The following is a 23,820-nucleotide window of genomic DNA, read 5'->3' as shown; positions in this document are numbered from 1 at the left end:
GGAGAGACTGAGACTGAACAACAGTGAAAGAAACTGGGGATGGGGGCAGACAGGGAGAAATGACTGGGAGCCAGTTGGCTGTGGGGGACAACACTGAGATCAGACAAGAACCATGGTGGAGGAGGAGAATGAGACCGGCTGGACAAGGACACTTGGACTAAGAACCAGTGTGGGGATGCGGGCAGAGATGGAGGAGAGGCAGATCTGACAAGGAGCTGGGGTGCAGGAGAAAACGGAGTCTAGCTCAGCAAAGACACTAGGAAAAAGAGTGGGAGAGGAGGTGCGCGGGGTGTAGATGGGATGAAAAGTCCAGAGAATAAGCATGTGACTGGGAGCCAGTGAGAGGGAGAGGGGGAGATAGGGAGAGGAGAACTGTGACTGGCTGGGCAACAAAACTCAGACTGGGATGAAAAGCCTGAGGAATAAAGACTGGGACTGGGTAAAGAAGAATGGGATTTGGATAAGGAGCCAGGGGAAGAGAAAGGACTGGAACAGGGATAGGTTAGAGGGGACAAAGCAGAAAGGGTAAAGCTTGAGGGTGGGGACAGGTAGAAGAGTCTGTGCCCAGTAGTTCACACTTCCCTCCAGAGTCTGGAATGTAACCCAAGATTCTGGAGTTTCAGCATTTCTCTGATGTCAGGAGAGACAATATCAGTAAAACCCATTGACAATGTTTGTTCCATCCCCCTCTAGTGCTAGTTGACACAGACAATGACAACCTACTACTGCTTTCAGTTCCCCATTGGGTCAAATTGCAGAGATGTGTGCCGTGGATCTTAAAGTTCTAGCCCATGGAGTGTGATGGGATGGAATTTCTGAGTTTTTTTCAGTTTACTTTTTTTAAAAATAGGAAACTATACACACAAAACTACACCAATAGAACACTATTAAGGCTGCAAAGTGAAGCACTCATAGTAAAAGTCAAGTCATACATTATGACAAAATCTTTGATTACATGACATCATATTATTTTTTCCACAGGAACCATGCCTCATTCAGGGCACAGGGTGGACCTGCTCTGGGGATACATTAGGGTTGTGTAGTAAAGAAGGCATTTCTCTGTAACACCCTTGCCTCATTTGTCAAAAAAGTTGGAAGGTGCATTGTGAATTTGGCAAGGGATTGCAAGAAGAGAAAGGACAATCTAATGGTTAATATAGTTGAATGTTGCCCTGGAGAACTGGAGTGCATCCCTGCCTTTGACACAAAGATTCCATGTCATGCTGGGTAAACCACTTAAACTAGATTTTTCACAAGTGGCCACTAACTGTGTGTTCTTCATTTTCTGGGTGTCCAAGTTGAGATCCAAGTTGAGGGTCTATTTTGTACAAGTGCTGAGCACTCACAACTGCAGCAGAAATTAATGGGAATTGTGCTTTGGAAGTGGCATATAATGCTAAATATTCTGAAAAATCCGGTAGCAGTTCTTTCAAGTTTGGAACCCAAAATAATTTAAATTTATAGTAATTTGTACCTCTGCTCCTCATCTGTAAAATGGGAATATAACTATCCCTCTGTGATGTTGCACTGTATATGTTTATGGAAATATACTTATAAATATAAATATAACATAACTGGAACATACTTTATGCTAGACATGCCATGTGGCATATCTTTGCAAAAGTTATGATCTACTGAATATATTAATCCTATTTGTATGCATGTATAATTTTTATATCTGAAGTTATGAGCATTGGCTCTATGCTTATATTTGAAGTGTTTGCTTTAGGAAACACATAAGGGAGGTTTGGCCAACATATTGTGAAGGGGCTATTCAAGTAAATGGGAGTACTTAGCTACAATGGATTTTGGGAGATGCCAATCCACATCTGAGCTTTCCTGGGAACGTTCAAACTAACATGTAAACAATGGCGTTGGCCTGCAAACAATGCTCAGGTGGCTACAAACTCCATCTTGTTGCTGTGATTTTGCACAGAAGAACAAAGGGTTTCCACCCACAAGAGAGAGAATGTAAAAGTCCCTGGAAGCCTCTCCACTTTGTCTTCAGTTGTCTCAAGAGATGGCCTCTCCACCCCAAAGAGATGCCTGAAAGAAACTGGAACAAAGGACTGTAACTAGGGGGTATGAGAGATTGCTGGACCCAGGCCATAAACTACATTTTTGGTCTGAAAAGGATTGTACCTGAGATAACATCTAGGGTGAGAAGTTAGTATTTGTAACTAGATTCTTAGTGTATCAAGTTAGCCTTGCGTATTTTGATTTATTTTACTTAGGGTACGTCTACACTACAAGACTATTTCGAACCAACTTAATTCGAATTTGTGGAATCGACCTTATGAAGTCGAATTTGTGTATCCACACTAAGGACACTAATTCGACTTTGTGAGTCCACACTAACGGGGCCAGCGTCGACTTTGGAAGCGTTGCACTGTGGGAAGCTATCCCACAGTTCCCGCAGTCCCCGCTGCCCATTGGAATGCTGGGAGGAGCCCCCAATGCCTGCTGGGGAAAAAAATGTGTCGAGGGTGGTTTTGGGTAACTGTCGTCATTGAACCGTCAATCACGCCCTCCCTCCCTGAAAGCGCCGGCGGGAAATCTGTTCACGCCATTCTCTGGTCGGTTACAGAGCGGACACCACAGCACTGCGAGCATGGAGCCCGCTGCGATCATCGCTGCACTTATGGCTGTTGTCAACTCCTCGCACCTTATCGTCCACCTCTTCCACAGTCAGCTGCTGAGAAATCGGGCGAGGAGGCTCCGTCAGCGCGGTGAGGAGAGTGGCGCAGACCTCTCAGAAAGCAGGGTACGCCGCGCAGTGGAGATCATGGTGGCAATGGGTCAAGTTCATGGTGTGGAACGGCGATTCTGGGCCCGGGAAACAAGCACGGAATGGTGGGACCACATAGTGCTGCAGATCTGGAATGAATCACAGTGGCTGCGAAACTTCAGGATGCGTAAGGGCACTTTCCTTGAACTCTGTGACTTGCTGGCCCCTGCCCTGAAGCGCCAGGACACCCGGATGTGAGCAGCCCTGACTGTGCAGAAGCGAGTGGCCATAGCCCTCTGGAAACTTGCAACGCCAGACAGCTACCGGTCAGTAGCGAACCACTTTGGCGTTGGCAAATCTACTGTAGGGCTTGCTGTGATTCAAGTAGCCCACGCAATCGTTGAGCAACTGCTCTCAAAGGTAGTGACTCTAGGAAACGTCGAGGTCGTCAGAGATGGCTTTGCCGCGATGGGATTCCCAAACTGCGGTGGGGCTATAGATGGGACTCACATCCCTATCCTGGGACCAGCCCACCTGGCCAGCCACTACATTAACCGAAAGGGCTACTTTTCTATGGTGCTGCAAGCACTGGTGGACCATAGGAGACGTTTTACCAACATCTACGTCGGGTGGCCGGGCAAGGTTCATGACGTGCGTGTGTTCAGGAACTCTGGTCTGTTTAGACGCCTCCAGGCAGGTAGTTTCTTCCCGGACCACAAAATAACGGTTGGGGATGTGCAGATGCCTACAGTGATCCTCGGGGACCCAGCCTACCCGCTAATGCCCTGGCTCATGAAGCCCTATACAGGCGCCTTGGACAGTGAGAAGGAACTCTTCAACTACCGGCTGAGCAAGTGCAGAATGGTGGTGGAGTGTGCTTTCGGACATCTCAAGGGGAGATGGAGGAGCTTACTGACTCGCTCGGATCTCAGCGAAAAAAATATCCCCGTTGTTATTGCAGCTTGCTGTGTGCTCCACAATCTCTGTGAGAGCAAGGGGGAGACCTTTATGGCGGGATGGGAGGTTGAGGCAAATCGCCTGGCTGCTGATTACGCTCAGCCAGACAGCCGTGCCGATAGAAGATCCCAGCGGGAAGCGCTGTGCATCCGGGAGGCTTTGAAAGCTAGGTTCCTCGGAGAGCAGGGTAACCTATGACTGTCCACTTGACTTACAGAGAAGCTGAACCTGAGCCTGTTTCAGTGACTGTTGACTTCGATCTGCGGTTACATACCCCGTTCTCCAGGTTTCCCCCCTTCTAACACACGTTTTAAAATAAAGTTAATTGAACACTGATTATTAACAAAGTGTTCTTTAATTATGAATTCCTGTTCTAGGGTTGAAACATGGACGCAGACTGTGGTGGGTACGGTGTGCACTGATGTACAGACCACTTCTACACTAGAGGAATGACAGGCTCCTGCTCCTACAGCGGTCTCTGGGGGGAGGACGGTTGCGGGTGGGTGTGCAGGAAGGGGTGGGTTTGCAGGAAGGGGTGAGGGGTGCCGTCTTTGGGACGGAGTTTGGATGCAGGCTCTGGGCTGGGGGTTGGGGCGTAGGAAGGGGTGAGGGGTGTGTGGAAAGGGTATGTGTCCGTGGATGAGGGCTCTTGCTGGGGCTCAGGGCATCGGAGAGGCTTGTGGCTAGGGTGGAAGGGCATGGTAAGGGCAGCCTGCCTTGCCATTTGTGGATGGCAGGCGCTAGGACCCTGGGGCAGCATACACCTCACAGACTGACCCGGGGCAGCATACACCTCCCAGACTGACCCTGGTGCCTAGTGACTGCAGTCTGTGTGTGTCCTGCTGTTGATCCTGCCCCCAAGTCTGTACCCTGGTAATGGAGGCTGTCCTATGCGATTAACCCCCCCCCTTCACACAAAGTCTTCTGACAAGAAAAACAGGACGGAAACAGTGAATAACAACAAACTACTTTTAATACTCAACTACACGGTGGGGGGATGAAACTTGGATTTGGGACTGGGTGATCCAGGAAGGGAAGCACTTCTCAAAGTTTATGGCATCAGAGCTGTGTGGTACATGAGCGCTCTGCTGGGGTGCAGTGACAGTTTTCATGGCCCCTAGCGCCCCTCCTTCTTGTTATTTTGGGTGAGGGGGGGACAGGACTTTGTGGCGGGGGATTGCGGTTGCAGATACAGTGCAGGGGGGCTCTCTCCTCCTGCCTGCGGTCCTGCAGAACATCTACAAGGCGCCGGAGCGTGTCCGTTTGCTCCCTCATTAGCCCAAGCAGCGTTTGAGTCGCCTGCTGGTCTTCCTGCCGCCACCTGTCCTCCCGTTCGATGTGTGAGCGCTGGTGCTGACATAGGGTCTCCCTCCACTGTCTCTGCTCGGCCGCCTCGGCTCTGGAGCAGGCCATCGGTTCCGAGAACATGTCATCCCTAGTCTTTTTCTTTCGCCGCCTAATCTGCGCCAGCCTCTGTAAGGGGGATGGCGGGGCAGTTCGTGAAAGAGCCGCAGCTGTGTGATGGGAAAAAGGAAGCGATTTCCTTGAAAAGATACATGTTTGCGAACAGTGAACACAGTCTACTCAGTTTCTGTGAACAAGACCATACAGGGAACCTAGTCTCATGAGCTCTCAGGACAAGTTCGAGATTTCGGAATATGCTTTCAGTGGCTGCGGTCTTGCACCGGAGATCGGACAAGCGGGGCGGTACAGCTGAATCCGTTTATCAGCCAGGCCTGGTAAGCCCTACACTATAGGCTGCTTAACAGTTAATGGGTAGCTGTGCCCTCCCGCAGAAGGCAATCTGGAAAGCATAAAGTCCGACCCTGTTCCAGCCCCTCGCGGCTGTGCCCGGGAAAGATCACTGTATGCTTTTCCTCTGCGGCCTCCAACACGTGCCTGTTGAACGAAGGTCTTTGCTATGCAAAGTAAAAGTCAAGCAGTCACAATAGTAACAGTACACTAATTGCCCTACTTAGATGCAGCAGTCGCCGAACAACATTACCCTGAGGCGGGTCACTCGGAGAGAGAGAGAGAGGATGCTGCGGGAATCCCTGCACAGACCAGGACCGTATGCAGCCATGCTGGTGGAGGCAATGATTCCGCTTTACGTGAGGATGGCCTGGCGCGGAAGAGTGTGCTTCCACAGAGCACCAAATAAGGCACCTCTCCCCAGGAACCTCCTGCGGAGGCTTTTCGAGCACCTCTACGAGACCTTCGTGGAAGTGTCCGAAGAGGATTTCTATTCCATCCCTATATGTGTGGACCTTCTTTTTATATAGTTTTATATGGACAACTTTTTAGCTTTTTTTATATAGTATATATTCCTGTTTTTTAAGAAATAAATGTTTCCATGTTTATAACACTTACCGACTGATCCTTCCCCTGATTCTGAGTCCGTGTTAACGGCCGGGGAGGGTTGGTAGGGGATCTCTGTGAGGGTGATGAAGAGATCCTGGCTGTCGGGGAAAGCGGTATTGTAAGCGCTGTCGCCTGCGTCGTCCTCCACAAACCCTTCCTCATCTTCCCCATCGGCGAACATCGCCGAGGAACTGCCCCTCGACACTATCCCATCCTCAGAGTCCACGGTCACTGGTGGGGCAGTGGTGGCAGACCCACCTAGAATAGCATGCAGTGCCTCGTAGAAGCGGCATGTCTGGGGCTGGGCTCCGGAGCGTCCGTTTGCCGCTCTGACTTTTTGGTAGCCTTGTCTCAGGTCCTTGATTTTCACGCGGCACTGCGTTGTATCCCGGCTGTATCCTCTGAGTGCCATGGCTTTGGAGACCTTCTCGTAGGTCTTTGCATTCCGTTTGTTGGAGCGCAGCTCCGAAAGCACAGACTCATCGCCCCACACAGCGATCAGATCCAGGACTTCCCGGTCTGTCCATGCTGGGGACCTCTTTCTATTCTGGGATTGCATGGACTTCTCTGCTGGAGAGCTCTGCATCGTTGCAGGTGCTGCTGAGCTCGCCCCGATGTCCAACCAGGAATTGAGATTCAAACTGGCCAGACAGGAAAAGGAATTCAAATTTTCCCAGGTCATTTCCTGTGTGGCTGGTCAGAGAATCCAAGCTTGGACTGCTGTCCAGACCGTCAACAGAGTGGTGCACTGTGGGATAGCTCCCGGAGCTACTAAGTTCGATTTGCATCCACACCTAGCCTAATTCGAGATAGCCATGTCGAATTTAGCGCTACTCCCCTCGTCGGGGTGGAGTACCGAATTCGAACTAAAGGGCCCTCTAGGTCGAATTAAACGGCTTCCTGGTGTAGACGGTTGAGCGGTTAATTCGAATTAACGCTGCTAAATTCGATTTAAAGTCCTAGTGTAGACCAGGCCTTAGTAACTTACTTTGTTCTGTCTGTTATTACTTCAAACCACTTAAATCCTACTTTTTATTCTTAATAAAATCACTTTTGTTTATTATTGAACCCAGAGTAAGTAATTAATACCTAGGGGAGCAAACAGCTATGCATCTCTCTCTATCAGTGTTATAGAGGGTGGACAATTTATGAGTTTACCCTGTATAAGTTTTATACAGATTAAAATGGATTTATTCGGGGTTTAAGCCCCCAGAAAGACTGAATCCTGGGTGCTGGGAAAGTCCTTGTTAACTGAGAAGCCCCTGGGCTAAGTGAATGTTTCTGTGAACTGCAGGGGGGGCGTGGCCCATCCTCTTGGTCTGTGCTGGAGCCGACTGGCATGTCTAGCTCAGCAAGACAGGAGTGGAGAGAAGCCTTTTCTGGCAGTGGGGTTTGTACTCAGTGGTATCCCAGCACATCTAGTGACAGTCTTGAGGGAGTTTCTGTGATCAAACCCGTCACCCCCTCACCTCCCAGGAGTGTTATGAACATAAATTATTTAATGTTAGTGAAGAAATCAGATACCATAGTGACAAGACACAGAAAATGTCATAAAGATATTACTAATTCTGTCTTCAGAGCAAGGTTTGAATAGTGTGCACTAAATAAGGCCTGGGGCTACACACTGAACAATGAGGATAAAACAAAATACTGAATAGCTGCTCATTCACGGTGCACCATCCATCCTGTACAATGAGCAAGGCAGGGATTCTGTGGGAAAAATAGTATCCCACCATGCACAAGGGGACCAAAATTAAAGTTGGACAGACAGCCTTAGTTCTTGCATTCCCTGACTTTTGAGTTCTTGACTTTGCAACCTTAATAGTGCCCAACATAATTTTTTATGTAATTTGAAAAAGGGACAGGATTCTCCAAAAGGATCTCTACTTCTATTTACATGTCTTCATCACCATCTTTAAAATTTACTGTGTCTTGTGCAAGTTAAAAACCTTTCAAACTGTCTGTGTGCTAGTGTTCTTAAGCATTTTGCAAGCTAAAGAAAATAGGCTCCTCTCTAGTAAAAGGGGAAAACTATATTCTGCCTTTCACCCCCAACCCAGCAAAGCACTTAAGCATGTGTTTTACTTTAAGCCTATGAGAAATCTCATTGACATCAAAGGGACTGTTCATGTGCTTAAAGTTAAGCAAAAGCTTACGTGTTCCTCTGGATCAGAGACTTACAAGATAAAGCTTCTTAGAACAGGGGACCTTTTATACTTTATAAATAAAGAACCTCTGTCTATATCTGGCCTAATGTAACCATATCCATTTCTGGGCTTCTATGAAGAGTTTCACATTGCACTGATCATACTGTCCCTGAGATTTAATCTTTTTAGCGGAAATCCTTATCAGTAAGGTTTTATTTATGGGGCTGAGATTCTGTACCCTTGAGCTAAATTACTCTTGGCTGTGTCTTTGCTCATTAGATTCTGAATTCTTCAGTTATATTAACCTCTGAATTTAAACTTCTGTTAAATCTACTACACACTTTTCCTGACCTAACTAAATTTAGTAGGACTTGAGGTCAGTAATGTTCTTTTGTTCTATTATTGATTTTTCAGGAGGGCTCTCCGTTCTTTGTGTCAGATGTCAGAGCTATCAGAATTACTATTTGTACACTTTTCAGAACATTAATTAAAACAATTTACAGATCCACGGAGTGCCCTTGACATGACTGGGCTGGAAGGTTCCTATTTATCCTACCTTTTGGTCTTGAAACAATTTGCTTCTCTTAACCTGTTGGAAGAATTAAAAATCTACTTTTAACACACTTCCTATACCTTCACTTTTAGAACTCCATTATGGTAAACCTCATGTGTTTGTACTTGAAGTCTGTGTATTAAGGAAATGGAAAATTTCTTACCAATAATTTCCTTTCTGCTAGCAGCATCTCCCACAATTCTACACTCTCTGGATGGCTCATGAGTCAAGGATCAAATATCAAGTGGAATCATTACCATATCACCATCTTTCTTGGTCTAATGTAGTTATTTTGTTATTTCAGGAATAACTGTTTATAATGTTATGCAAGATTTACAGTTTCGGAATACTCATCTGGTAGCAGGCAGGAGTGGCAGGATTTAGTTGGGTTTGGTCCTGCTTTGAGCAGGGGGTTGGACTAGATGACCTCCTGAGGTCCCTTCCAACCCTGAGATTCTATGATTCTATGACTGTGCCAAAACACTGATCTGCCTCCGTAAACTGCAAAGAGAGGATATATGCTGAGGTGTCCTGTATTGTGGGAGATGCTGCTAACATAAAGGAAATTATTGGTAAGAAATTTTCCAATTTCCATTCTCCAGGCCAGTATCTCCCACAATTCTGGACATCTGGGAAATAGTGAGCAGTTAAAAAGACATAGGAAGAGTTATGAAACAGAAGTTTAGCAGGAAAGAATTACCCCCCTCTTTGTGAGCTTGCTTTCACCTGTATTATTTCTGACCCACTGGCTGAAGTGTATTCCTGCCAAAGGAGGCCACCTCTGCAGGAGATAGAAGGTCCCCCTTGCAGTGCTTAATGAAGGTGTTAGCTATAGACCAAGTGACCATTTTGCAAATTTCCAAAGTGGACACAGGAGGTTGCTAAGAATCTCATGAAGTGCACCTTTATCTCTTCTGGGACACAAGCCTCTGACGATTTTGTAGGCTTCCATAGTACATAGTCTAATCCTCCTAGCAATGGAAGACTTGGAAGCCTTGAGTCCCTGGCATTTCAGGAGGAAGGACACAAATAGGGAACCTGATCTTTTAGCTGATTCTGTATGCTTGAGATAGATTTTCAGTGCTCTTCTGACATCTATGGTACACCACAACTTTTCAGTTGGATGTTGTTTGGTATAGAAAGAAAGAAGCATAACCTCTTAGGAAGCATAGAAGGAGGAATTTACCTTAGGGAAAAAAGAATTCTGGTATCCTGAACACCTCTTTGTCTTTGTGGAACAAGCAGTAAGGCTCCTATATAGATAAGGCTGCCAGCTTTTGCTTACTGGACATGACAGCTACTAAGAAACAAGTCTTAGTGGATAAATAAAAGGCTGACTCTAATGTCACAGGCTCAGTGGGCTGGCTTGTCAAGGCCCTCAAAACTAGTGGTAGGTCCCATTTTGGGAAGAGTGGCCTGAGAGCCAGTCTAGCTAACTGGACTGGTCAAACGTATCTGGCTACCTGTGGATTGTCTTCCAGGGAGCCCAAGGATCCTGCAAATAGCACACTACTAAGAGCCTGACGTGCAATGGCACTGATCTGAAGGCCTCACTCTATGTCTTCTTGGAGAAAGTCCAGAATGGCTGGAATTCCTGGATTTCTGGCATTTGCCCTATGCTCCTGTCACAATATGTTGAATATAGACCAGATAGAGGAGTGTGCTTTTACTGTTGATACACACATATAGGCAAAAAGCAATATCTTAATGACTCTGGAGGACAAACCGAAACTTTCTAGTGATTCCCTCTCAACAGCTAGGTTGTTAGCTGAAGCCATTTTGGGTCTGGATGAAGAAGAGGACCATGTGAGGGGATATCCTGTTTCCACAGAAGCTGGTATGTGGGCTCCAGTGTCAGCTCTATCTTATCTGAGAACCAAGGTCTCCTCAGCCAATGAGGAGTTATCAGCATTACTGTCACCTGTTTTATTTTCTGGACGAACTTCCCCTGTAGGGGAAAGAGAAAGTAGGCCCTGTGGCCAACTCTGCAATAAAGCATCTGTCTTGATGCGTTTGGGGTCTGCCTCCCTTGTGAAGTATTTTGGCCTCTTAGCATTAGTTCATGAACTCTTAGCAGTTCGTGAACAGGTTGGCTGAAGGAAGGTCAAACATCTGAACAATGAGACCAAAAATCTTGTGATTCAGGCACAACTCAGAGTTGTGGACTCTGTGCCTGCTGAACCTTTTGGTTCAGGTCTCCTTTGATGTGGATCGCTCTAAGGCAAAAGAGGAGCTGTCCTGCCCACCTCATTATTTCCATTGCTTACATGTGCAGTGCCAGATTCTTCATTTCCCCCTTAGTTGTTTAAATATGGAAATGACAGTTGTACTGTCTGATTGAACCAGGACATTGTTCTGCCTTAGGGTGGATTAGAACCTTTTCAGAACTAGCTTAACTGCTCTGAGAGGTTTATTCTGTGAGCCTCTTCCTCCTGGCTCCAGAGGCCCTGGGCTGTTTAGGTCTGCAAATGAATTCCCCAGCCCTCCAGGCTCGTGTTGGTTGTGAGGATTAAAGGATCTGGGAGGCAGATGGGCATGCCTTTATGGACACTGTCATGGGCTGACAACGACTGTAAGGAGTTGAACACCTGTGCTGGAAACCGTACTTGATCTTTCATGTTTTCTGGGAAGTGGTCCCAGACTTTTAGTATGAAGACTTGAAGATTTCTGATGCATGATGGTGCCAACAGAGTGATCCCTATGCACAACACCAGGAGTCCTATCAGTTGAATGCTATGGTAGGTCTCTTGCAGCTCTGGACCAAGAAAATAAATTCCTGGATGGAACCAGAGAACTTTTCTTGGTACTGATGATGAAGATGTCCACCTGGAAGAGATTCAACGTCTGAGAGGTGGCTCTGTACTGGACTGCAATGGAGCTCTGATCATGATGTCATCTAGGAAAGGGGACAGGTGAGTTTCCTGCAACCCGAGTCTGGCTATTATCACCAGTAACCTGTTTGTAAGAACGCTAGCCAAATGGAAGTGTTCACTAGTGATAATGTTTCCTGATGGAGATTAACCTCAGAAGTCTGAGGTGGCATGGTCTCATGAGGATATGGAGATATGCAGCTGCTAGAACTACTTAAGTCAAGAAGTCCCCCAAGGACAGGGATAACACCATAAAGGCAAGAGTCTCCATCTGAAACTTCATTTTCTTCATCCACTTGCTGATCCTTTTGAGGTTCTGATACCACCCATACACTTCTATACAATGAAGAATCAGAGAATTAAAAAATATAGAACTGTAGGACTGGAAGGGACTTTGAGAGGTGATCTAGTGCAGTCCCCTGCAGTTAAGTCAGGACTATGTAATAACTAAACCATTCCTGACAAATGTTTGTCTAACCTGTTCTTAAAATTTCCAATAACAGAGATTCCACAGACAATTTGTTCCAGCCCTTAAGTTAGGAAGTTTTTTTTCCTAATGTCCAATCTAAACCACACTTGCTGCAATTTAAGCGCATTGCTTCTTGTCCTATCCTCAGAGGTTATCAAGAACAATTTTCACCCTCCTTCTGTAATAACCCTTTTATGTACTTGAAAACTTATGTCCCCCTCAGTCTTCTCTTCTCCAGACTAAACAAACCCAATGTTTTCAATCTTTCCACACAGGTCATGTTTTCTAGACATTTAATCATTTTTGTTGGTCTTCTCTGGATTTTCTCCAATTTGTCCACATCTTTCTTGAGATGTGGTACCCAGAACTGGATTCAATACTCCAGCTGATTCCTTACCAGCACGGAGCAGAGCAGAAGAATTACTTCTCGTGTCTTGCTTACAACATTCCTGCAAATACATCTCAGAAGGATGTTCACTTCTTTTGCAACAGTTTTACACTGTTGACTCATACTTAGCTTGTGATCCACTACAACCTCCAGATCCCTTTCTGCATTACTCCTTCCTAGGCAGTCATTTCCTATTTTGTATGTGTGCAATTGATTGGTCCTTCCTAAATGGAGTACTTTGCATTTGTCCTTCTTGAATGTCATCCTATTTACTTCAGACCATTTTTCCAGTTTGTCCAGATCATTTTGAATTTTAACCCTATCCTCCAAAGCACCTCCTGCTCCTCCCAGCTTTATATCATTCACAAACTTTATAAGTTTACTCTCTATGCCATTATCTAAATAATTTATGAAGATTTAAGAAGATGGAGCAGAAGTGGAACCAAGAAAATCTTTTTTCTGTTGAAACACTCTGTGACTCCCATATCCAGAAGATGACATATTTCATTCTGGATCAGATTGTGTTTTATGGAGTTGTTGGAGATGGGTAACTGGATGAAGAATGGATGGGGTGCAGCCTGCAGCTTGATGGAGTATCCCTGGCTCATGATTTCCCCAACCCACTCGTCTATTGTCATTGAAAACCAGTCCTCTAGAAAATGGGAAACCCTGCTATTTCAGCTCTGGAGGGAAGCCTATGCAATCTTTGTCAAAGTGGATTTTGCAAGGGCTGAGGTCCCTCTGGACTTTCCCCCTGGACTTTGATTCCATTGTTTTCCATTGGGGAATCTGCCATCCCTTTTCTGGTATCTCTGTGAGGACGAGGAGAAAAAGGAATGCCTCTCTCCCTGAAGGCTGGTCTATATTCCCTTTTGAGGGCACTTGGAGGGGAAGAGAAAGACACTTTAGATTTGCTGCACTGTCAGCCACCACCATATCTAGCCCTTTTCTCCAAAAAGGAGGGAGCCTGTAAACTTGGCCAAGCATAGCACTTGATTAGAGTGAACATCTCACCTTCCAGGGCTGGAGCCATAAGTGGCACCTGGCTACTGAGATGGAGGCCCTGGCATAGGCTGAGAACTTCACTGCATCCCCTGAAGTATCGGCGACAAACACTGTTGCTAGGGAGACTGTCTTTAAAGTGGAGCCAAAATCAGCATGATCTCTGTCTTTAAGGGATTTGAGATCTTCCAGCCATGAAAGAGATGTTCTTGCAAAGCATGTGGCTGCCAGAGATACTGGGAGGGTGGCGGAGGAGGCTTCAAAGCCCTTTCTGAGAGCGGTCTCCATCTTTCTATCCCTGGGGTCATTAATGAAGAACTCCCTTTCTGAGAGAATAACCATATCCTTGGCGAGGGACGCTACAGCTAGATCTTGAGGTCACTGTTGTTAATGTGCTTGCCCTTATCAGGCTTGTTCCATTCAACACTAATCACCTCCACGAAGAAGGACTGAAGAGATATTTCAGCCTCAGGGAAGGATGTTGAGGGGAGAAATTTACTCTGAAACTTACTTGCAGGAGCCTGTCCAGAGCAAGACAGCTCACCTTCCTCAGTGGAGGAGGAGGTCAGAAGACTCATCTCCTAGATTTTTATTTTGCCTCTCCCACCACATTTTAGGATTTTGAACCTTTTCTGTGAACTTTGGGAGTGTAGAATCTCTGCTTCAGCTTTGGTGAGGCCTTTTTGTGGCTTGCTCTCCTTAGGGCCTGCTGAGGTCTGTCTTGGAATCCCCCCACTGGGTCCCATTCCACTGGGAGGTGGGGGGCACTCACTGTCAGAGCCCTTCTGGTCAGCTTGGGAGGGAAGGGAGCTGATTAGAAGCCCTGCTTCTTTCCCCAGAACACTAAGAACCCACTTTAGGGAGAGGGACTTGTGGCCTCACAAGTGTCCCCTCTTTCTGCTCTGGATTTAGCCTCTCAGTTGAATGGTCAGAGTTCTCCTCGCTTTTGGAGCCTCTTCTTGCTCTTCATTGGGGTTCCTGGCCCATTGTTCCCTCATTGCTGTGTCAGCGGGTAGGGCATCCCCCTTGCCCATCTGATTCATAATTGGAGTAGGGTCAGAAGGCTGGGTGTACAATGGGAACAACTTGTCATTGCCAAGCCTGGGAAGGCTGCCTCACACATGGAACACTACTTAGATTTTACCTAGTGCTTGCTTGGCTGCTCTGCTAAGCCTGCAAGGGGCAGAGCAGCCATCAGGGAGATCCTGCAGTGGAATCTCAGGGAGCATTAAACCACCAAAGGGTTAACTGACTCAGGGAGGAGGAGGGACGTTGAGGAAGGAAAACACTGATCCCCACTGCCCCCCAAAAATGGGGCAGAAAAGTTAACACAGAAAGAGTAAGGAAGGGAACAAAAGAAACTGCCACTGTCTGCTGCTGCAGAGGCAGAGTCTGGGAGCATGCAGGAGCAGTGGGGACATGGCCAGACTGTGTGGCGCCAAATGCTGATCAGCCTCCAGAAGGTGCAGGGAGAGGAGAGCAGCGTGGACATCCAGAACTGTAGGGATGCTGGGCTGCAGAAAAGAATGGCTACTTATCTCGGTTACTTACCTTATAGTACTGCAGTTCTCTGAGATATGTTGCACAAATAGATTCTACTCTCGGTACACCTTCACCCCATTTGTGTGAGACCAGATTCTTTTGGCCAACAGTGTTCATCGGGGCCACATCTGCCCCCTAGATGTTCCCATGCCCCTCCACTCAAGAGCATAAAGGGCAGAATGGGCCTAACCATCCCTCAGTGCCCTCACCTACACAGAACCCCGGAGAGGCAGGATTCCATAGTAGCAGGAAAGAAGGGCAGTTTGAGGAATCCATCTGGAAAACATATCTCACAGTACCACTTACTGTACAGTAAGTAAGTGACTGTTCTTTCTTCAAGTGATTGTCCACAGGAATTCTATGCTTGGTGATTGACAAGTGGTGGTCTGTTTGCTTGAAGGTGGGGAGTAGGAATCCTGCTTAAGCACTGATTCCAGATCAGCCATAGCAAAGTGAGCTTCTGATCTGGAAGTCTCTAACGATGTGTCTTGTAAAGGCATGGACTGAGATTTATGTAGCCACCACTACAGATTTTACTCCTTGGGGAATTCTGTGCCAAGAATTAAAAATTCTGTACACATGTTAAAATTCTGCATATTTTATTTGTCAAAATAATATAATCATACCAGTTTCAATTATTTTTGGTAATTTATTTCAAAATACCTGTCAGCAAGTATGTCTGTAACAAAAAAGATTCAGGAAATGTTTGTTTTTTTTGACAAATAGCTTCCTTAATAGGTATATTAATACAGAACTTTGAGTAATAATTCATTTAAACTACAATACAGAAACACATTTCCTGCACCCCTCAGAAGCAGTGCAAAGACTTGGGAAGTCAGGGATAATGGAGGAGCTGAGGCAAAGCGAAGTAATTGCCTGGGAGAGAAGTTGGAGGGTTGTTGGATGTGGGTGGGAGAAGTATGGGGGTTGGGGGGGCACAGGAGAGATTGTTAGGGAGCTGGGAAGCCTCCCATATGCAGACCCTGGCTGACCCCTAGTCTCTCCAATTCAGTCAGACACATCTGCCCCTGTTCCCTTGTGTTCGTGCACCTCCCTTCCCCCTGTCCCCAAGTGTCCCTCAATCCCCACTCAGCCACCTCCTCCCCCCATCCCCATGTGTCCCATCACCCCCACTCCTATTCAGCTCCTGGCTCAATGCTGTCACCCCATTAGGTCCTGTGACCCCACCCCAGTCTCCCCCCACTCCCGACTAGCCATTCTTAATCACAGTTTATGTGACCCCAACAGCCCTGAGTGCCCTGCTCTGTCTGTTCCCACCACATCCCATACTTCTCACTTGGCCCTGCAGGCAGGATGCTGTGAGGAACACAGCCACTGCCCCCTCCTTGAGCCAGCTGCCCTCTGTTCTGGGGCCAAAGCAGCCTCTGGTGGGCGAAAGTATACTTGCAGCCTCTCTCTGGCAGAATCTATTTTCTGTGGGGGACATGAATTTTGTGAGTGCCCAGTGGCACAGAATTCCTCCAGGGGTAAGATTTCAGAAACAAGGAAATTCTTCAAACAGGCAGCAGCAGAGGCTGCCTGAGCTCTAGTGGAATGAACTCTAAAGTGGCAAGGTGGATATAACTTGGCTAGCACTCAACATGTTCCTATGCAGTCGTAGACCCACTTAGATAATGTCTCTGAAGGCATAATGCTTGCCCTTTAACCCTCTCTGAAAAGGGTATAAATAGTCCAGAGTGTTCCTGAATAGTTTTGTCCTGTCAATGTAAAATGACAGTGCCCTAACAATATGTGAAGTTTAGGTTCCCCTGAGGAAGAGTGAGTCTTTGGGGAGAATACTGGGATATAAATTAGTTTACACGGAATTCTGAAAGAACCTTTGGATAAGGCCTGTGTGTGACCATGTCCTTATGAAACAGTATGTAAGGCAACCCGTTATGAAGGCCTGAATCTTCCTTATTCTTTGACCTGCTGTAATGGCCACTAAAAAGGCAGCCTTCATTGTCAGATGGTATAGGTTGCTAAGAGCTCTAATGGGGACACATCAATCCTGCTAGTACTATACGGAGGTGCCAAGGGAGAGAAGGGGATGGGAAACAAAAGGAGAAACACGAATGAGGCCCTTAATGAACTTTACCACTTTAGGGTGGGAAAATACAGTATGGTCTTAGATAAAAGTATAATATGCAGATACTGCTGTTAGATATGGAGCTGACAGAAAGTCTAGATTGTACCATGGCTAGCAGATAGTCCAATATTGCAGAAATGGGTGTTGTGAAGCAAGACAGATGGTGCTGAGATCCCCAAACAGAAGCGAACAGTCAGTCTAGTTGAGGCTTTCCAGCTTTGGAACAGAACATTCTGAACTTCAGCTGAACAGCCTCTTTTGGTGGATGTTATCCAACTAGCACCCAAGCTGTTATATGTAAGGAGGTTGAATCTGGGTGCAGGATCTAACCATTATTCTGCGAGAGTACGTCAGGAAGAGCTGGCAAGGTGTTCAGTGGCTGCACAGAAATGTTAATTAGGTCCAAATACCAGTACTACCCGGCCCGTGCTGAAGCTATCAATCATCAGACCTATGTGTTGCCTCTGAACCATTGTACCATGAGAATTAGTAGAAAGGCATACATAAGTCCCATTGGAAAAAAATGTTTGACACTTGTTGCTCTGTTGTGTGGCAAACAGGTCTATTTCTCGGAATTCCCACTTAAGAAACATGTTCTGGACTTAATATTTGACAGACCATGAGTTATTGTTGAGAAGTGTGTGCTGAGTTGATCTGCCAAAGTATTGTGAAGACTGGGAAGGTATCGAGCAACTGGTGTGATATAATTTGGAATGCACCAACCTCTTTACGCATGTTGTATTTATCATAGAATCATAGAAGATTAGAGTTGGAAGAGACCCCAGGAGATCATCTAGTCCAACCCCCTGCTCAAAGCAGGACCAACCCCAACTAAATCACCCCAGTCAGGGCTTTGTCAAGCCGGGTCTTAAAAACCTCTAAGGAAGGAGATTCCACCACCTCCCTAGGTAACCCATTCCAGTGCTTCACCACCCTCCTAGTAAAAAAGTTTATCCTAATATCCAAACTAGACGTCCCCCACTGCAATTTGAGACCATTGCTCCTTGTTCTGTCATCTGCCACCACTAGCTCCATACTCTCTGAAACCCCCCTTCAGGTAGTTGAAGGCTGCTATCAAATCCCCTCACTCTTCTCTTCTGCAGACTAAATAACTCCAGTTCCCTCAGCCTCTTCTCATACGTCATGTGCCCCAGCCCCCTAATCTCGTTGACCTCTGTTGGACTCTCTCCAATTTGTCTGCATCCTTTCTATAGTGGGCAGCCCAAAACTGGACGCAATACTCCAGATGTGGCCTCCCCAGTGTCGAATAGAGGGGAATAATCACTTACCTCGATCTGCTGGCAATGCTCCTACTAATACAGCCCAATATGCCATTAGCCTTCTTGGCCACAAGGGCACACTGTTGACACATATCCAGCTTCTTGTCCACTGTAATCGGCAGGTTTTTTTTGCAGAACAGCCGCTTATCCAGTTGGTCTCCAGCCTGTAGCAGTGTATGGGATTCTTCCATTCTAAGTGCAGGACTCTGCACTTGTCCTTGTTGACCCTCAGACTTCTTTTGGCCCAATCCTCCAATTTGCCTAGGTCACTCTGGACTCTATCCCTACCTTCCAGCATATTTACCTCTCTCCTCAGCTTAGCGTCATCCATGAACTTGCTGAGGGTGCAATCCATCCCATCATTCAGATCATTAATGAAGATGTTGAACAAACCCGGCCCCAGGACCGATCCCTGGAGTCTTCCGCTTGATACCGGCTGCCAACTAGACATCAAGCCATTGATCACAACCCATTGAACCCGTATCAACCAGCCTCCAAATAATATGTGGCTTATTATCAGGTCCTCCTTTCTAAGTATGACTACTTAAAATGAGATAAGGTGTTTCAATTTGTGCACAAGCTTCAAAAAGAACATCAAGAGGAGATGATGGTCTCATTTCTTCAGGTCCTTCTCTCTGGGTGTAGATTTGGGAGATTCCCTGCTCTTCTAATGTTTTCTGGACAGCAGTCACATTACAAGTAAACCCAGTACTGGGTGGGAATAAAAGTATTCAAATCTCATGGAAGGGATCTGATACCTCCTGTCAGCTCACTTCGATGTGGCAAGGATGGGCATTTGCATATGGCATGGATCTTTTGCAGGCTCCCAGTGTCCTTCATTTATGGCCATCATGAGCCTGCTGGGCATGGAAAAGTGTAAGATGTCCAGGAGTTTGTTTTTTTTTCTTTACCATTTCCATTGGTATATCCAGGGTCTCTGGGACAGCTTGAAGTCCTCCTCTGAGGCAGACATAGAAAGTTTCACTGCCTCATCCAGGGGAGATCACACTGGGGACCAGTAGTTCTTCCTCTTGCACTTGATGCTCTTCTTCGCTTCCATCTTCCTGCCTTTCCAGGACCGCAGGCTGTACTATCTGGCCTGGCTGGGATGACCTATTCTGCTTCTTTGAGGAGGGGGTCTAGCTCTTGAAACAGCAGATGATGCAAGCATTGTAGAATTTGACTGCATACCCTAGGTCAGGGGTTCCCAAACGTGGCCCACGGCTTGTTCAGGGTAAGCCCCTGGTGGGCTGCAAGATGCTTTGTTTACCTGAGCGTCCACAGGTATGGCCACTTGCAGCTCGCAGTGGCCGCAGTTCGCTGTTCCTGGCCAATGGGAGCTGCGGGAAGTGGTTGCTCAGCCAGCACTGCTTCCTGTAGCTCCCATTGGCTGGGAATGGTGAACCACAGCCACTGGGAGCTGCGAGCAGCCATACCTGTGGACGCTCAGGTAAACAAAGCGTCTCACTGCCCGCCAGGGGTTTACCTTGAACAAAGCCATGAACCAAGTTTGGGAACTCCTGCTGTAGGTCATCGCATAGGGCCATGGTTAGTAGGGTTATGAACACTGAGTTGGTATCAGAAGGGATGCTTCCTATGAGTTCCAGGTCTATTTCTGCTACCTCTCAGAATCCTCTCAAAAATCCCTTCCTGGCTTTCTTTGGGCTACCCAAGGGGGGAAATGACTCTCTCCTGTGACTAAATGAAGATGAGGAGAAGGATTTCATTTCCTCCAACGGAGGAGTGTTCTATTGGAAGTGCCTAGTCTCTGACAGGGAGAGGTCAGTACTGGGCAGACCTCTGATAACTCAGAAGCTGGGTGTCTTGGATATCACTATCTTCAATCTCTCAAGAAGAGATGAGTCTGGTAACATGCTCACAGATAAGTGAATTGATACCGAATATAGATTGGGTACCGAAATAGCTGGTACTAAGGTACTGGGTACTGAAGAACGTGGTTCCAAGGTGATCAGAATAGAGGTGCTTCTGATACCAAGACACTTGATGCCAGAGCTCTGGGTACTGACACATCTGGTGTCAAGGTTGGTGCCAAAGGGTCAGTACTGAGAGATATGAGATCCATAGACTGAGAGGTTTTATCATTTAAATAAACAAACAAAAATCACTCTAATATGCAACCTTAAAACAGGCATATCAAAACTTCTGAGTGCTTGACTTTGTAATTACAATAATCTTCTTTTAACACAGTTTTTGCAATATATAAGAACATGAGAACGGCCATACTGGGTCAGACCAAAGGTCCATCTAGCCCAGTATCCTGTCTTCTGACAGGGGCCAATGTCAGGTGCCCGAGGGGGAATGAACAGAACAGGTAATCATCAAGTGATCCATTCCCTGTCGCTCATTCCCAGCTTCTGGCAAAGAGGCTGCCATCCTGCCCATCCTGGTTAATAGCCATTTATGGACTTATCCTCCATCAATTTGTCTAGTTCTTTTTTGAACCCTGTTATAGTCTTGGCCTTCATAACATCCTCTGGTAAAGAGTTCCACAGATTGACTGTGTGTTGTGTGAAGAAATACTTCCTTTTGTTTTAAACCTGCTGCCTATTAATTTCATTTGGTGACCCCAAATACGTGTGTGTGTGTGTGTGTAAGTACAGCCATATTTATATTTGTTCCTGAAAAATAGACTGATTATATACTAATAATGTACAATAATGCAGTGTTCAGACTTTGTAATTTAAAATGGGGAAAGGGGTTAAAGTCTTTTGTGGAATGCTTGAAGAGTACCATCCCCAGTAAATTATTTAGAATACTTGTTGAAATCATGGCCATTTCAAAAATGTTAAAAATGCTTTCCAGAAGATTTCAGAGTCTCAGGTATAATTATCTCTGGTGGAGATGATGTGGCACTATCCATAGAGGGTGACTCCATCAGAGATAAAATAAATTATCTAAATCCTCCCTTTGATTTTAGAGTGGCACATCACTGTCTTTAGCTACTGAGGGATGCTGTATTCCATCTGACATGAACAGTCTGGAAATGCCACTACCATTGACTATTATTACTGTTACGGTCTTAGAAAACATTTTAAAATGCAAAGAAAAAAATAAAGCATATAGATTTTTACATGGGTGAAATTTTAAAATATGTCATTCTAACAATTAAAGACCCATATTATATTCAGAGCTTCAAATCACCATTCTATTAAGTTCATAGCACTCTGTCTTTTTTAACTCTAGATTCAAAATAAATTGATCTGTTGAATTATTAATACTATATTTTCTCACCTGTTGTTGTCTACATAACGTATCAGCATTGGATAGAAGGCATAGAGGTCTCGGCAAAGAACTGCAAACTCATCTAGAATGAGTAGCTCTGCTTCTTGGGTATCACTTTTACTGTCTGCTCTTAGCTGTTCCTCCTCCATTACTATCTTTATGGCTTTCTTCTTTAGTTTCTCCAGGGTTGGAATAAAGTGGGTTTTCAACAGATCAGGCCTGGCTTTGCTGATGATAGGCTGAGCATAAACTGCACATTTAAAAAAAAAAAGCAATTCCCAATTGTTTTAATCTTGTTAATGCTAACACTTTTTATTTCTATAGCACTTTTTCATCCAATGATCTTGGAGCATCTTATACCCACTAATAAAGCATCACAGCAACGTTGTGAGGTAGTTGTTATATAGAGAGGTGCAACCTAGTGATGATAGCATGTAACTGGGAATCTGGAATGCATTAATTATAAACTTAGATTGGTTACCTAATCCAATTATGGCCCTGGGTAAATCACACCTCTCTGAATCAGTCAAAATATCAATTTCTGTAAGATTGGACTGATAACACAAATACTTTCCTGTCAGAAATATTGTGAAGTTCAGTTTGATAGCATCTGTAAATTAATCTGAATATGAAAAAAAAGCTATTGAAGTGCTAAGCGGTATTGTTATTTCATTACTTTCATAGATGGAAACAAAGAGACAGAGAGGATAAACTTGCTCAAGGTCACAGAGCTAATTCATAGAAGAATTAGCAACATAATGCAGGTCTCTTGAGCTCCTAAAAATCATGCTGTAAACACTACTCCCTCCTTAAGTGAATATAGGGCCAGATCCCGTGAGCACTGGGCTTTGTGATCAGTTGGCCAACTAGGGCACCTTGATGTGGCATGGTCATCTGGAACTTAGACTTCTAATTGGATTCTTCAGACCATATTTATTTTATGGCCCCTTAAAAACACAGAAAGTGTGAGGTGCCTTGCTAAGCTATAAGCAATTTGATTCATGTACCTTATCTTCCTATATTCGTGTGTGTGGCACTAGACACATTTTTGATGGCACCACACATATGTAAATAAAACCTTCTGAAAATTCAAAATGCTTCCTCCTATTAATATTTATATTATTTGTAATTACATAATATTCTGAATTCCTTCTTGTTATTAGCTATTAAATACCACTATGTAACAGTAAAGTAAATGGTGGTAAACAAATTAAATACTACTACGCCTATGGTGATAGCAAATAGATGCAATTAGTCTTAAAAAAAATCATGTTTAGTATAGCTACCTGCAATTCTCTTCATCCAAGATGCTTCATCTATTCCCAGGTTGTTGTTGATGATTTTCAGAATGTTTCCCAGAATGATGCTGAGTGGCTCAGAGGTTACCATTGTACAGCAGGGTCCAGCACTTTTAGGCATATTCTCAGACCCTCTTTCCCACCAGTAGGATAAATAGTTGCACAGCATGGGTAAGATAACCTCAATCACGTGGGGCATTTCAGTGTATCTGGCCCCAGACTCTGCTAAATCATTAATTTCCTTCATTAATCCATCTAGCTGAGGGATATCTGGACACATCTCTTCAACTGTATCTGGCATACCTAAAACTGCATATTAGGGTAGAAAACAATAATGTTTAATTTAAGTACAGTATTTGTTGTGTTTTTTCAAGGTCTAAATGTTTTAAAAACAAAGAATTAGGAGTTAAATAAAATAAGTAATTAGGATTGAATCCTGCCCCTTCTGCTGTGCATGGCTGAGACAGGATTTGGGGGTTGGGAATGTGACCTTCCCAAATGCCACATTTTACCGAGGTAGTAATTAGTCATTATATAGTGGCTGTGGAGCTCTCTGCAAGCTAGATGGGATGATTCATACCCCCACAGAGCTAGCTGGTGTCCAGCCCAGCTACATGGGCGAGGTGCAGGACTGAGGATTTAGCCATACTGCTGATCTAGCATGTTATGTTTTCAAAGTGCTGGACAAATAATAATTACTCACAACTCTCCTGTGAGTTAGTATACTATTATCCCCATTTTACAGTTGGGGAAACAGGCAAAGAGAGGTTAAGTGATATGCCCAGTGATTTAGTGTCACAGCTGAGATCAGAAATAACTTGTTCCTAGCTACCAGACTCACTCAGTCTCCTTCACTAGATCATGCTGCCACTCTCCATGAAAAGACGAGATTA

At 45.4% G+C, this 23,820-nt stretch overlaps 1 protein-coding gene across 1 annotated transcript in view; it reads right to left on the bottom strand.

Moving 5' to 3' along the window:
* The window catches only part of RYR3 (ryanodine receptor 3), a 637,001-nt gene that overhangs the window by 121,651 nt on the left and 491,530 nt on the right, over positions 1-23,820 (bottom strand). Inside the window, 2 exon segments of the mRNA XM_039536203.1 lie at positions 21,639-21,879; positions 22,916-23,236. Of these exon segments, the coding sequence (XP_039392137.1) occupies positions 21,639-21,879; positions 22,916-23,236 (562 nt within the window).

This window comes from Mauremys reevesii, linkage group 4 (assembly GCF_016161935.1).
Source record: "Mauremys reevesii isolate NIE-2019 linkage group 4, ASM1616193v1, whole genome shotgun sequence".
In the NCBI taxonomy this organism is placed as follows: Eukaryota; Metazoa; Chordata; order Testudines; family Geoemydidae; genus Mauremys; species Mauremys reevesii.
This window is presented reverse-complemented; position numbering and strand designations above follow the sequence as displayed.